This window comes from Anolis sagrei, chromosome 10 (genome assembly GCF_037176765.1).
Source record: "Anolis sagrei isolate rAnoSag1 chromosome 10, rAnoSag1.mat, whole genome shotgun sequence".
NCBI classification, from domain to species: Eukaryota; Metazoa; Chordata; class Lepidosauria; order Squamata; family Dactyloidae; genus Anolis; species Anolis sagrei.
Window position 1 is genome coordinate 21,152,928 of NC_090030.1, and position 15,892 is coordinate 21,168,819.

At 43.9% G+C, this 15,892-nt stretch overlaps 1 protein-coding gene across 2 annotated transcripts in view; it reads right to left on the reverse strand.

Moving 5' to 3' along the window:
* Positions 1–11,137, reverse strand: part of TAF1 (TATA-box binding protein associated factor 1) — a 62,473-nt gene extending 51,336 nt beyond the window's left edge. For both annotated transcript variants that reach the window (XM_067471604.1, XM_067471602.1), the window contains exons 1-6: positions 10,956–11,137; positions 7,469–7,586; positions 6,081–6,197; positions 3,444–3,560; positions 2,381–2,616; positions 843–1,061 (exon numbers count right to left, since the gene is read on the reverse strand). In XM_067471604.1, coding sequence (XP_067327705.1) covers positions 843–1,061; positions 2,381–2,616; positions 3,444–3,560; positions 6,081–6,197; positions 7,469–7,586; positions 10,956–11,084 — 936 coding nt within the window. In that variant the 5' untranslated portion in view covers positions 11,085–11,137. The remainder of the gene's footprint in view (positions 1–842; positions 1,062–2,380; positions 2,617–3,443; positions 3,561–6,080; positions 6,198–7,468; positions 7,587–10,955) is intronic.
* Positions 11,138–15,892: the final 4,755 nt, after the last annotated feature.

The window sequence follows — 15,892 nt, forward strand, 5'->3', positions numbered from 1 at the left end:
TATATACACATACACTCATATACATATACACATGCACACATACATACAGACACACACATATAAGTACACAAGCACACAGAAATATACACATACATATAGACATGCACACATACACATATATTTACATATACACATGCATACATACACAAATATACATATAGACTTACATACACATATATACACAGGCACACACATATACACAATATACATATACACGTATAAACACAGAAATACACAAATATATACACACGTATACACATATATATACACACATATGCACACACACATATACACCCATCTATCTATCTATATATTTGTGTGTGTATTTATATATGTGTGTGTTTGCATAGATAGATAGATAGATAGATAGATAGATAGATAGATAGATAGACAGACAGACATATACACACACACAAAACATATATACAAACTGGGCCACAGCAACGCGTGGCAAGGGACGGCTAGTACAGCAAAATAAAATATAAAACAACAGAAAACTTACATCACAACAAAATACATGAAGTAACAAGATAAAATAAACAGTGCAAAATAACATAATAATAGTCAAACACAAAGGGCGGGTCAAATGAACAAGATAAAATGATAAAGCCCTGGATGAGATAGGAATAGAAAAAGTGGATTTGTAAGGGAGGAGCCCAAAAAGGAGGAACACTGGGGTCAGGCCTTCATTAAGGACAGGGGAAAATGCATCATGAGGACGACTGTAGATGGAACATATGGTCACTCTCCAAAGGCACATCGGAAGAGCCAAGTTTTGAGATCTTTCTTACAGGCTGCTAGGGTGCGGGCATGCCCTACATCCTCTCCTTCCAGAGACCCACCTCATCGTCGGAAAGGCACTGCTCTGGGGGAGGCGGAGGAGCATATTCATAGTCCCACGGGGACCTTCCTTCCGGGGGTGCCTCAGGCACAACTTCTCCCTCCTGGGATGGCGTTTCCGGAACAGACTCCCGGTGTTTCCTCTTGCGCTTCCGGCGGGCGCTTCGCCAGACTGACGGAACGTTCTTCCCGGGACCAAAGAGGCGCAGGAAGCGGAGCACCTTGGCGGAAGAAGAGGAGAGTGTGTATGAGAGGGAGGAGGACAAAGCAAAATGAGGGGAGAAAGAGGTTCTTCCTGACCATATTATCTCTTCATCTAAGGCAATGGTTCTCAGCCTGTGGGTCCCCAGGTGTTTTGGCCTACAACTTTCAGAAATCCCAGCTAGTTTGCCAGCTGTTAGGATTTCTGGGAGTTGAAGGCCAAAACATCTGGGGACCCACAGGTTGAGAACCACTGATCTAACGTCAGCTGCAAAGCCAATCCTTCTCAAAGAGAGATACAAAGCCCTGGAAAGGCATTAGGTAAATGTAAAGGTTTCCCAACATTAAGTCTAGTCATGCCCCACTCGGTGGGGGGGGGGGGTGTGCTCGTCTCCATTTCTAAGCCGAAGAGCAGGCAATGTACATAGACATCTCCAAGGTCATGTGGCTGGCATGACTGCATGGAGTGTCGTTACCTTCCCGCAAAAGTGGTACCTACTGATCTACTCACATTTGCATGTTTTTGAACTGCTAGGTTGGTAGAAACTGGGCATAACAGCGGGATCTCACACTGCTCCTCGAATTCGAACCACCAATCTTTTGGTCATCAAGTTGGTCATCAAGTTCAGCAGCTCAGCGGTTTAATCCACTGCGCCACCAGGGGGACTGGAAAGGCATTACAGGCGCAGTGGATTAAACTTACCTGTCCGAACATGTCTCCCCTTACGAGGACTCTAAGATTGTCTGGGGAGGTCCTGCTCTCAGCCCCGCCTTTGTCTCAAGTATGAGAGACAGCGCCTTCTCAGTGGTGGCCCCTCGGTTATGGAACACCCTCCCTAAGGAGATTAGATCTGCTCCCTCCCTCTTAACGTTTCGGAGGCAAGTAAAAACATGGCTGTTCAAGCAAGCGTTTACAAATGCAGAGTAGTTAATATAGGAAATCGAACGATTTGACAATGGAACTGGACAATGCTTGATAATAATGAGACTCTAATGATGTTGTTTTTATTGCTTTTGTGGTGTTTTATACTGTTTAATGTTTTAATCTGTATTATGTTTTTATATGTAGTGATTTGATGGAAACCACCTTGAGTCGCCGATTGGCTGAGAAAGGCGGTATACAAATACAGTAAGTAAGTAAATAAATAAATAAATAAAAACCAGCCCAATCTAGAGCAAAGCCACAAACCAAGTCGAGGGGGAAAGAGTGAATATGTGTGTGTGTGTGTGTGTGTGTAGAAATGGATTCTGGCAACCAAAATATCAGGCGCAGGTTCCACCACAAGCCTTTCACTCAACTTCCCATCTTACTCCACTGGACTTCGCCCTGAAGCTTTACCTTTCCTGGGCGGAATTCAGGAAAAAGGTCCGTGACACACGGCAAGGCCTTTGTGGTGTCTCGTTGCATGATCCCGGCCAGGGGCAGAGTGAGCTCCCCTTCCTTGGATTCTGCTTTCCTGGAGTCCTGGGAACCCATCTCCGACTCAGAATCTGAAGAGCTGCTGGAATCCAACTTCCCCAAAGCCGAGGGAGCAATGATGGAGGGAAGAATGATGCCGTCGCCATCCTCTGAACCTGGAAGAGAGCAAGTCTCCCAGTCACACACACAGAGACACAAACCTCAGTTTGGTAGAAGCAGAGATCCCAGTAACTGAGCCACTGACCTCAGAAGGAAGCCGGCATCTTGAGAATCTCACACGTATGTTTAAGAAATAAGATTGCAGGGAGAATAAAAATATGTCAAAAGGATCCTCTAGAAAACACTTAATCTAGTTGGGCTCTCCATTTGCAATATTATGTTACATATAATTATATCTATATAAATAAAAATGTAATGTTCGTTTGTGGGATTAACAGAACTCAAAAACCACTGGACAAATTGACACCAAATTTGGACACAAGACACCTAACAACCCAATGTATGTCCATCACTCAAAAAATTGATTTTGTCATTTGAGAGTTGTAGTTGCTGGGATTTATAATTCACCTACAATCAAAGAGCATTCTGAACCCCACCAACGATGGAATTGAACCAAACTTGGCACACAGTTTTCCCATGACCAACAGAAAATACTGGAAGGGTTGGTGTGCAGTGCCCTTTGGTTTTGGAGCTGTAGTTCACCTACATCCAGAGATCACTGTGGAGTCAAACAATGATGGATCTGGACCAAACTCTACACGAATACTCAATATGTCCAAATGTGAACACTGGTGGAGTTTGGGGAAAATAGAATCTTGATATTTGGGAGTTGTCGTTGCTGGGATTTATAGTTCACCTACAATCTCAGCGCATTCTGAACCCCACCAAGGATACAATTGGGCCAAACCTCCCACACAGAACCCCCATGTGGGCCACAGCAAAAAATTGACAGTTCATTGGGAGATTGTTTTTAAATCTATACCTGAAGAAGCAGCTTCTTTCTCATCTTCCTTTTTCACTGGCACCGGAGGTGGGGGAGGGGGAGGCATCAGCTTGGAATCAATGTCTTCCGAATCAGCATCGTAGTCGTCATCATCATCTATGGAATGAAGTGGGGTGCTCACTGGTCAGCCCTGCCATCAAGCCACAGCTCTGACCCATTATCAGAACCCACCAGCGTGAATGTCCCAAGACTATCAGGCACCTTCCCACATCCCGAAAGCTCCCGCTCCCCTTGTTTTCCCCCAAGCTGCCATTTACATGCTTATTTGACTTTAAAAGTGTCCGTGTCACCCTTCAATATAAAGGGGAATCTAGAACTATTAAGAAAAAACAGAGCAAAGCCAAAGCCATTGCTTCCATCCTCGGCCCTTTGATGACTCTCTGGGTTTGATCCAAACCTCTCATGTTTGCTTTAGCTGCTTTGTTACTCATGACATGTGAATGGGCCTTTTGTTCCTGATGAGATGCTGCCTTGTTCTGCCGAGTTTGTGATTTAAAGGCACATTTCTTAGAATAAAGAACATTTAAAAAAGAACAAAGATGCAAAGACAGAGATGGCTGCTAGAAAATAAAACCCAACAGAGCGAGATCCTAACTGTCTAATCTTATATATATATATATATATATAATCTCAACGTGTGTATGTTTGTGCTCGCAAAACTCAAAAAGTAGTCGGTCAATTAACTTGATATTTCAACACAACATGGCATTCCAATACACACATGCTTTTATAGTAAAATGAAGTTTTGACACGATGTTGCATATGAATACATGCGTGTATTCAGCATAAAACCAGTAGTCTGGGAATAGACAATCTGTGATGCCCAAAGCAACCACTCACAGTCTTGCTTTCATTTTATCTCAGCAGTATAAAAATGAAAACTGAGCTCTAGCAACCAATCGCTGTGCAGCTTACCATTTACCTTAGCAGTAAAAGAAATAACAAGCAATCGCTGAGCAGCTTTCATTTTACCTCAGCAGTAGAACAAACAATTGCAATGCAGCTTTCCTTTTACCTCAGCAGTAGAATAAATCTCAACCAATCACAGAGCAGCTGTCATTTCACCTCAGCAATATAAAAATTAAAGCTGAGCTGTGTTAGGCTGCTATAGGCATACCACTCATTCTGGCCAACATGGCATTTGGTCAGGCCCTTCCAAGGGAAATAAGACAGGCCCCTCCCCTCCTTTCGTAAGAGCTTGAAGACCTGGTGGCTTCAACAAGCCTTTGAAAATGGCCTGTTCTAACTCAGCCCCACACATTGTCAAATACAGCCTTATTCTTCCTACCAATTACTCAGATCATTTCCTCTTATAGGCCCTGGAATGAACAGCCACAGACCCGTACCTAATGTTATTGTTGCCTGCCATAGCACTGCATTTAATTCCCGGGCCCCCTAGAATTTTTGGGCTGTCACAAATCTTGGCCTGGCCTTTTAAAAAATTTTAATTGCCTTGAACAGGCAGGATTATTTTTTAATATATGTGTGTTATGGCGACAATTTTTATGCATATTTTGTTTTGTTAATCTTATGGTTATGTTGTTTTTCCTTTGTATGTTCTGTGATTTTTACCTGGAAACCGCTCTGAGTCCCCTCAGGGAGATTGAGCGGTATATAAATAAAGTATTATTATTATTATTATTATTATTATTATTATTATTATTATTATTATTTGAGTACTGATGACTTCAATTTCCAATACAACTTACGTTCACTATGACTATCAATAAAGTATGGGGAAAATCTTTGCAAGTGTGCAGTTTGAATTTAGAAAACTATTGCTTCTCTCAAGGGCACGTATACGTTGCATGCTCCAGAGTCGATAAACAGTCAGATCTTTATGTTTATGCAGAAACGGACAAGACAAAAATGTAGTCAATCCACTAGCGTTACAATAAAAATGATATCTGTAAAATAAACCTCTTCTTCTTTCCTTTCCTTTCATTCCACATAGACACAGCAAAGCAAGGCAGGGTAATGAATTGAATGTGTTTTCAGTTAATCTATGTTCACAACAATACCTTTATTTACTATCCCATTCAATTCATATCAGACTGAGCCACAGAGACGCGTGATTGGGTTTAGCTAGTCCATTATAAAATAAATGCTAAATGCAAGGACATGGCAAAACAAAAAGAAGTGTTTGCCTAGCACTGTGGGAACATTTCCGACAAGGGGATTTATCATGAGAAGCCTCCCTTTCTCCAGTCTGCACCATGCTAACATCAGACGAGGAACAAGGAGATTTGTCACACCCTTGCAAAAGAAAGTAGTCTTTCAAATTGGCAATTTCCAAGCCATATTTTCAGTCAAGGGGTGAAATGGGAAGTGGTCAAAGGGCCCAAAGGATCGCTTCGCCTTTCTAAATAAACTTTCCTCCCTTTCCCCATGAGTATGCTTTCAAAACTGAGGCTCAGCCCAGAAGAATGGAAAGAAGGAGGGCTAAGAGACCAAACTGAGGTAGTCTCCTTCATTATTGGCACATCACGAAATGGATTGAAATAGAAAGAAGTAACAAAGGTTGCACACCTGACTCTCACGTTCCAATACAAAGCGGACCTTCAGAGTACATTAACTTCAATCAACCACCAGAGTGAAGATAAATAAGCCACTTACCTGCCCTCTGAACAGGCTGAAGGTTGCCCATCGCCTGCCGGTACCTGCGGCTTTCATCCTCAGCGACCTCATTGATATCTGAATAATCCACGGCATCTTCCGTGCTCTTAACCCAGCCTGGGATACAGAGACAGAAAACAGCCAATCACACAAACAGCAATAGAACAAACAGCAAACACTCTTCCCCGTGCCTCACCCACTTTCCATCCAAACTGGAGTAAGACTGTACCAGATCCTGGCTTCAAGAAAGGAAAGATAGAGCAGCAAGAAACTAGCAAAGAGTAATTTTAAAAGTGAGCCTGTACTTCTTCTCTTTCTGCTGCAATCTCCCCACACAGAGATGGCAATGAGAACAGAGAAAGGTGTCACTGTTTCTTAAAATGCAGTTGCCACTTGTTGAGAGTTGGACTGGATGGCCCATGAGGTCTCTTCCAACTCTTTGATTCTATGATTCTATGAGAGGGGGTTTACTTTGTACCTGGTTCCCAATACAATATAATAATATAATAATTGTATATTATATATTACATGTAATATAATTAATAATATCACAGTATAGTGGTATAGTAGAATACAGTAGTATATAATACTAATATTGTGCTATGGTAACAATATATTGTATGTACATATAATATTGATCATAATATAGTAATGCAAAATAATGCTAATACAATATAATAATATAATAATTATATATTATATAATATTACTAATTATTATCATTATTATTTACAGTATTTATATTCTGCCTTTCTCACCCCACAGGGGACTCAGAACGGATTACAATGTACATATACATGGCAAACATTCAATGCCATAGACACATAGCACATATAGACAGACAGTCAGAGGCTATTTTAACATTTCAACTTTTTCTGGTCACCCGGGGAGCTGTTGTTTCACCGTCCATCTGCGACACTGATGAAATACTTTCTCATTCCCCGCATGCTTGTTGGAGACTTTTTATGGCCTCGTAAATTAGTTAAATTAGCCTCCCCACATAAGTGGTACCTAAATTTCCTACTTGACAGATGCAACTGTCTTTCGGGTTGCAAAGGTCGACAACAAGCTACACAGAATTGGTCGGAAGCTCACTCCGACCCGGGCTGGCTTCAGACGCATGACTTTTTGGTCAGTAGTGATCTTAATGCAGCTGACTCGCAGCCAGCTGCGCCACAGACCCGGTTCAGTATACTAGTAAGGTACAATATAGTAATATATATTGTATATACTTGAGTATAAGCCAACCTGAATATAAGCCAAGCCACTTAATTCTACCACACACAAAAAAACTAGGAAAACATATTGACTCGAATATAAGCCAAGGGTGGGAAATGCCTTCCTTCTACTCTCACCACTCAACCAAAGAGACACAGAAAGACCCTCACCTTCCTCATCCAACTGGGCTCCATCAGCCTCTGAAGCGTCCTCTTCGCTGGCTGTGATTTCGGTAATGAGACTGCCCAGACCCAGCGCCCCAAGTCCAGCCAAGTGCTTTTTGGATTCCTGGAGAAACAGGAAAGAGGGAATGTGCTTCAGCCAGGAAGAGCCAGGAGCTTATGGTTGGAAACCCGTTCGCAATGTCTGGATGGTGGACTGTAATGCACATTTCATGGGGCTGCCTTTGACCTTGAACCGGTGTTTAGCTGCTGTATCGGACGGGATGAGAGCTAACAAATTGAAATTGAATCCAGACAAGACAGAGGTCCTACCGGTCAGTCGCAAGGCCGAACAGGGTATAGGGTTACAGCCTGTGTTAGACGGGGTTACACTCCCCCTGAAGACGCAGGTTCGCAGCCTGGGAGTGATCCTGGACTCATCGCTGAGCCTGGAACCCCAGGTCTCAGCGGTGGCCGGGAGAGCTTTCGCACAACTAAAACTTGTGCACCAGCTGCGCCCGTACCTTGGGAAATCTGATCTGGCCACGGTGGTCCACGCTCTTGTCACATCCCGGTTGGATTACTGCAACGCACTCTACGTGGGGTTGCCTTTGAAGACTGCTCGGAAACTTCAACTAGTCCAGGGGAAGCAGCCAGATTGCTCACCGGAGCGGCGTACAGGGAGCATACCACCCCCCTGTTGTGTCAGCTGACGATCCAATTCCGAGCACAATTCAAAGTGCTGGTTTTGACCTACAAAACCCTATACGGTTCCGGCCCAGTGTATTTGTCCGAACGGATCTCCCTCTACATCCCACCTCGAAGCTTAAGATCTTCTGGGGAGGCCCTGCTCTCGACCCCGCCACTCTCACAAGTGAGGTTGGCGGGGACGAGGAGCAGGGCCTTCTCAGTGGTGGCCCCCCACCTGTGGAACTCACTCCCCGGGGAGATTAGATCAGCGACCTCCCTTCTGGCATTCAGGAAAAAACTGAAGACCTGGGTTTGGGATCAAGCCTTTGGACACACTGGCAACTAAATGAAGGATCTGACGATAGACAAGGACAAATGGAATGGAATGGATATATGGACTCTGAAGCCGAGCATGAGATTGTCTTAATATTTTATTATGCACTGATGTTTTAATTTAATTGTTGAATTGCTTTTTTGTATTTTGTATTGTTGTCAATTGATTTAGGCATCTAATGTGCCTCCTCTGTAAGCCGCCCTGAGTCCCCCCCCGGGGTGAGAAGGGCGGGGTATAAGTAAATGAAATAAATAATAATAATAAAAATTTGACAATCAGAGTTCAAAAATTCTAGTGGGTCCAAAGAGCAGCAGCTAGATGGTTAACTTGGGCTGGAGACAGGAAGTGGACCACACCTCTATTACAGCAGCTCCACTGACTGTCTTGAACATTTTTAATCAATCTGTAAGGGTTTTAACTGCTTACTTTTTAATATTTAATTCTATTTTAATGTGTGTATATTTTTAATTGTATTTCATTCATTTTTACTGTGAGACCCTTTTGTAGAGAAAATAGGGTATAAAAAAGGATATAATAGCAATACAAAGGACCATATAATACCATATAATAATAATAATAATAATAATTATTATTATTATTATTATTACTACCCTCTGCCAGCTGCAAAATGCCACCTTACTGGGATCTGCATGCATTATTCGCCAATACATCACACAGTCTTAGACACTCGGGAAGTGTCCGACGTGTGCTCCAATACAACAGCCAGCAGTTGTTTGCTGTGGAATCTTGTTGTGTTTCAAATAATAATAATAGACCATGTAATAATAATAATAATAATAATAATACAAAGGGCCATATAATAAAACAAAGGACTATATAATACGATATAATAATAATATTAAATGATCATATAATACCATATAATAATAATACAGAGGACCACATAGTCCCATAGACAGTTCAGATCCAGGCTATTTGGCCAACCGCATCCCCTTGTAGGAACCTGCCTGGGCCCCGACATCCCCTTCAGGAGAGGCCCTTCTCTCGGTCCCACCTCCATGTCAATCTCAAATGATGGGAACAAGAAAGAACAGGGCCTTCCTTCCTTCTCAGTAGCAAAGGCCCCTTGACTCTGAAACTCCCTGCCCAGGGAAGCCAGAATGGCCCCCTTCTGTCTTTCAAGCAGCAGGTTAATTTTTTTTATTCAGGCAGCCTTTTAAATGAATTTCACAAGAACAAAAGTAAGGTTTTTAATATTGTCCGGGGCTGGTGATTTTATATGCTTTTAGTGATTTTACTGCTGTTTTAATACTTGTATATTTTAAGTTGTATTGCAATGCTTTTAGTTGTGGGACACTTTGAGTCTCCATATGGAGAGACTAGACAATTAGGTGAATCTGTAATTACTTAAGTGATCAAGTTTGCAGATGAACCCCTGCGGCTCGTCGCTTCTTTCCAGGATGAAGAGGAAGCATTATTTATTTATTAATTTATTTACTTTGCTTGTATACCGCAGTTTCTCAGCCCGTAGGCGACTCAACCTGGTTCACAACAAGAGTAAAAAGTCAATCCAATCGGCATAAAGAATTTTAAAAACCATTAAACAACATAATATACAGAGTAATAACACATCAATACCAACACCTTAACGTCTCGTAACTAGAATCATGATCCAATTCATCGTCCAAATTCCGTATCCTATATTCATCATGTACAATTGCACCGTTTATCCGAACACCTGTTCAAACAGCCAGGTTTTTAGTTTTCTTCGAAACACCATTAACAAAGTGGGCTGATCTAATGTCCAAGGGAAGGACGTTCCACAGCCGAGGGGCCACCACAGAGAAGGCCCTGTCCCTCGTCCCCGCCAGCCATGCTTGAGATGCAGGCGGGATCGAGAGCAGGGCCTCCCCTGAAGATCTTAGAGTCCTGGTGGGTTCATAAACAGAGATACGTTCGGATAGGTAGCTTGGGCCAGAACCGTTTAGGGCTTTATAGGCCAACGCCAGCACTTTGATTTGAGCATTGGGGAGAATCACCCTCTGGGTTTGTCCATTTAACCAATTACAGATCCACCTCACTGTAGAAATTACATATATTAGAAACAATGTATTGTTGAAGGCTTTCATGGCCGGAATCACTGGGTTGTTGCAGGTTTTTTCGGGCTATATGGCCATGTTCTAGAGGCATTCTCTCCTGACGTTTCGCTGCATCTATGGCAAGAGGATGCTTGCCATAGATGCAGGCGAAATGTCAGGAGAATGCCTCTAGACCATGGCCATACAGCCAGAAAAAAACCTGCAACAACCTATATTAGAAACCATCACTTTGTCATTACTTTATTTTCCAGATCACCAGGCTGGGCCACAGCAACGCGTGGCAGGGGTTGGCTAGTATTGACATAAATTAAACATCTATAGGAGAGTAATGAATGCTAAACTTGGGTTAAATCATGTCTGGAAGGGGAACGTGTCTGGTTCCAAGGGCCTTCCCTCAGCTTCGCTGCTTTACCTGGTCGAGGAGGCCTTCCCCTTCCAGCTGGCCCTCGGCGTTGATGTTCCCGAAGAGGAATCCGGCCAAAGAGAAGGAACCCGGCCCCTGGCCCTCCTCCTCCTCCTCGTCGCTCTCGGAGTCAGACATCTTTCCACCAGGCCGCGCAGCCCCGCTCTGTTTATACCGGAAGCGGAAGCCGCCCTAACTGGAGTCGAGGACTTCCGCTTTGGCACCATAAAGCGCGCGCCGGCGGCTACAGCAGGGAGGAAGGGAGGTGACTGTTCTAGGCGTCCAGGAAGAACAACCTCTCTCTGGTGATGGTGGGGGATAAAGCCCAAAACACCTGGAGGGAGAGCCTGGTGTAGGACAGGCTCCCTTGAGGGGCTCCAGCACCAGGGATACTTTCTTTCCCCCTTTATCAAAATAATAATAATAATAAATAATAAATGTATACTGCGGTACTACAGTATAAATGTATACTGGATAATGGAGAAAGGCAGGGAGTTTCAGAAAAACATCTACTTCTGCTTCATTGACTATTCTAAAGCCTTTGACTGTGTGGATCATAATAAATTGTGGCAAGTTCTTGGTGGGATGGGCATACCAAGCCACCTTGTCTCTCTCCTGAGGAATCTGTACAAGGACCAAGTAGCAACAGTCAGAACTGACCACGGAGCAACAGACTGGTTCAAGATTGGGAAAGGCGTACGGCAAGGCTGCATCCTCTCACCCAACCTTTTTAACTTGTATGCAGAACACATCATGCGACGTGTGGGGCTTGATGAATGCAAAGCTGGGGTGAAAATTGCTGGAAGAAACATTAACAACCTCAGATGTGCAGATGACGCCACTTTGATGTCCGAAAGCAGGGAGGAGCTGAGGAGCCTTCTAATCAAGGTGAAAGAAGAAAGCGCAAAAGCCGGGTTGCAGCTAAACATCAAAAAACCAAGATTATGGCAACAAGAATGATTGATAAAATAGTAAAGAGTAGAGACATCAGACTGGCAACAAAGATCCGCCTAGTCAAAGCCATGGTATTCCCTGTAGTAACCTACGGATGCGAGAGCTGGACCTTAGGGAAGGCTGAGCGAAGGAAGATCGATGCTTTTGAGCTGTGGTGTTAGAGGAAAGTTCTGAGAGTGCTTTGGACTGCGAGAAGATCCAACCAGTCCATCCTCCAGGAAATAAAGCCCGACTGCTCACTGGAGGGAAAGATACTAGAGACAAAGTTGAAGTACTTTGGCCACATCATGAGGAGACAGGAAAGCCTGGAGAAGACAATTATGCTGGGGAAAGTGGAAGGCAAAAGGAAGAGGGGCCGATCAAGGGCAAGATGGATGGATGGCATCCTTGAAGTGACTGGACTGACCTTGAAGGAGCTGGGGGTGGTGACAGCCGACAGGGAGCTCTGGCGTGGGCTGGTCCATGAGGTCATGAAGAGTCGGAGATGACTGAACGAATGAACAACAACAGTGATATTACTTATTTATTTACAACACTAGCCATCCCCTGCCACGCGTTGCTGTGGCCCAGTCTGTTGATCTGGAAAATAAAGTAATGAGAAAGTGTTTGTTTCTAATATATATATAATTTCTTTATGCTTGTGGGTCAACAGTATTTCTTGCTGTTTCTTTGTCAGTGCTGATGTGTTCTTTCTTTAGGCGATCCCTCGTTTTCCGAGGAGGATTGTCTTCCAGTGTTTTCCTGCAGCACTGCTGGTCACAGCTGACCTCCAGCTGGAACAGTCAAGGGCTTCCCAGTTCTCAGTGTCTATTATTTATTTATTTATTTGGGGTTCTTCTACCCCGCCCTTCTCACCCCGAAAGGGACTCAGGGCGGCTTACAAAGGCAAAGGCACAATTCGATGCCTGCATCATAAAACAATCATACACAAAATTACATCAATTCACAGTTAATAACAATTCATGCATTATAACCATAAAATCAATAAAAACCAATATAAACCCAATTTCTCCTCTTACATGGTCAGCGTTCACTAACTCCTAGATCTAGTTTTACGTTCCACTTCATCAATCCTGTTGGTCCTTACTCGCCTGATTATCTGATTTGATTGCCAGAGTGCCCAAAGGCCTGGTCCCATAACTACGTCTTCACCCTCCTCCTGAAGGAGAGGAGGGATGGTGATGCCCTGATTTCCCCCGGTAGTGAGTTCCACAGGTGAGGGGCCACCACTGAGAAAGCCCTGCTCCTCGTCCCCACCAGCCTCACTTGTGACAGTGGTGGGGTCGAGAGCAGGTCCTCCCCAGATGATCTCAGACTCCGGGGTGGGACGTAGAGGGAGATACGTTCGGACAGATACACTGGACCGGAACCGTACAGGGTTTTGTAGGTCAAAACCAGCACCAGAGTTTTTAAGGTTGGCTTTGAACCCATCTTTAAATCTCTTTTCCTGTCCCCCTACATTCCATTTTTCATTCTTGAGTTCGGAGTAGAGCAACTGCTTTGGGAGATGGTGGTCGGGCATACGGACAACGTGGCTGGTCCAGCGGAGTTGGTGCTGGAGGACCATCGCTTCAATGCTGGTGGTCTTTGCTTCTTCCAGCACGTTTGTCCGTCTGTCTTCCCAAGAGATTTGCAGGATTTTCCAGAGGCAGCGCTGATGGAATCGTTCCAGGAGTTGCATGTGACGTCTGTAGACAGTCCACGTCTCACAGGCATATAGCAGGGTTGGGAGGACAATAGCTCTATAAACAAGCACCTTGGTATCCCTACGGATGTCCCAGTCCTCAAACACTATCTGCTTCATTCGGAAAAATGCTGCGCTCGCAGAGCTCAGACAGTGTTGTATTTCAGTGTCGATGTTGACTTTGGTGGAGAGATGGCTGCCAAGGTAGTGGAAATGATCAACATTTTCTAATGTGTTATTGCCCCAACTTTATTCTCCATCTTCATCGCTATGATACTTCACCTTGTTGATGGGAAGCTTCCCACCAAAGTGGAAATCATCTATCAGACAGATGGCAAGCTATTCAACCTCAGAAAGCCAAAACCAAGGTTACATCTGTTATAGAACTCCAGTATGCTGATGACGTCGTCTGCGCGCATTCAGAAGATCTACAAGCCATTCTAAACACCTTTGCAGAAGCATAGGAGAAGCTTGGCCTGTCATTGAACACTGAAAAAACCAAGGTGCTGTTCCAGCTGACACCAGCCAACCCCTCTCCAATGCCAGTGATACAGCTTAATGGTGTAACATTAGAAAAAAAAATGTTGATCAGTGCTCATGTAGAGATTGTCTGGTTTGCCTACTTTGGAACAGGCAACATATAATTGTCCTCCTGTAAGGGTCCCTTTCAAATCTAGGATACTATATCTGTGTTTGTGTATGTGTGAATCATATATATCTATCTATATCTATGGCTGGATGGCTCTTTGTCAGGAGGGCTTTGATTATGTTTCTTGCCTTGGTGAAGGTAGTTGCACTGGATGGCCTTAAGTATTTTCTGTTGGTCATAGGGGTTCTGTGTGGGAAGTTGTCCCCACCAATCGCTCCTGCAAAGGGGGTGGGAGTGAGAGCAGGGCCTCTCCAGATGATCGAAGAAATTGTGTGGGTTTGTATACAGAAATGTGGTCATGCAGGTAGGTGGGTCCCAAACCATTCAGGGCTTTGTAGGTAAGAACCTGCACCTTGAATTGCGACCGGAAAATGTACAACAGCCAATGGAGCTCCTTAAACAGGGGGGATGGACTGCTCCCTGTAAGTCACCCGTTATATTATTAGCATAGCACAATATCAGTATTATGTATTATATTATTTGTTGTTGTTTATTCGTTCAGCTGCTTCTGACTCTTTGCGACCTCTCGTACCAGCCCATGCCAGAGCTCGTGTCGGCCGTCACCACCCCCAGCTACTTCAAGGTCAATCCTGTCACTTCAAGGATGCCATTCATCCATCTTGCCCTTGGTCGGCCCCTCTTCCTTTTTCCTTCAATTTTCCATAGCATCACTGCCTTCTCTAAGCTTTCTTGTCCTCTCATTATGTGGGCAAAGTACTTCATCTTGGCCTCTACTATCCTTCCCTCCAGTGAGCAGTCGGGCTTTATTTCCTGGAGTATGGACTGGTTCGATCTTCTCGCGGTCCAAGGCACTCTCAGAATTTTCCTCCTACACCACAGTTCAAAAGCATCTATCTTCCTTCGCTCAGCCTCCGTTGTGAGCTGGATTCAGACTGTTCTTTGATCGTAGGTTAACTATAAATTCTAGCAACTACAACTCCCAAATGTCAAGGTCTATTTTCCCCAAACTCCACCAGTGTTCACATTTGAACATATTGAAAATTTGTGGCAAGTTTGGTCCAGCTGCATAATTGAGTCCACAAGACTCTCTGGAGGCAAGTGAACTTCAACACCAAAACTCAAGGTCAATGCCCACCAAACCCTTCCAGTACTTTTCTGTTGGTCATGGGAGTTCTATATGCCAAGTTTGGTTCAATTCCATCACTGATGGAGTTCAGAATGCTTTTTGATTGTAGATTCACTATAAAACCCAGCAATTACAACTCCCAAATGACAAAATCAACCCCCTCCAACCCCACAGTATTCAAATTTGGGTGTATCAGGTATTTGTGCCAAATTTGGCCCAGTGAATGAAAATACATCTTGCATATCAGATATTTACATGACGATTCATAACAGGAGCAAAAATAGAGTTACGTAGTAGCATCGAAAACAGTTTTATGATTGGGGGTCACCCCAACATGAGGAACTGTATTAAGGGGTCACAGGATGATGAAGGTTAAGAAACACTGCTCCAGGACATGGAGCAATGGATTCAAATTGCAGGATAAAAGATTCCACCTAAATATTAGGAAAAAGAAGATGTTCAGCAGTGGAATCTGCTGCTGCCTAGAAATCTGGCGACGTTTGCACTACGAGGCTGGGTGGCCATCTGTCAGGAGGGCTTACCTTGTTCATGCCCAGCGTTTATTTATATAT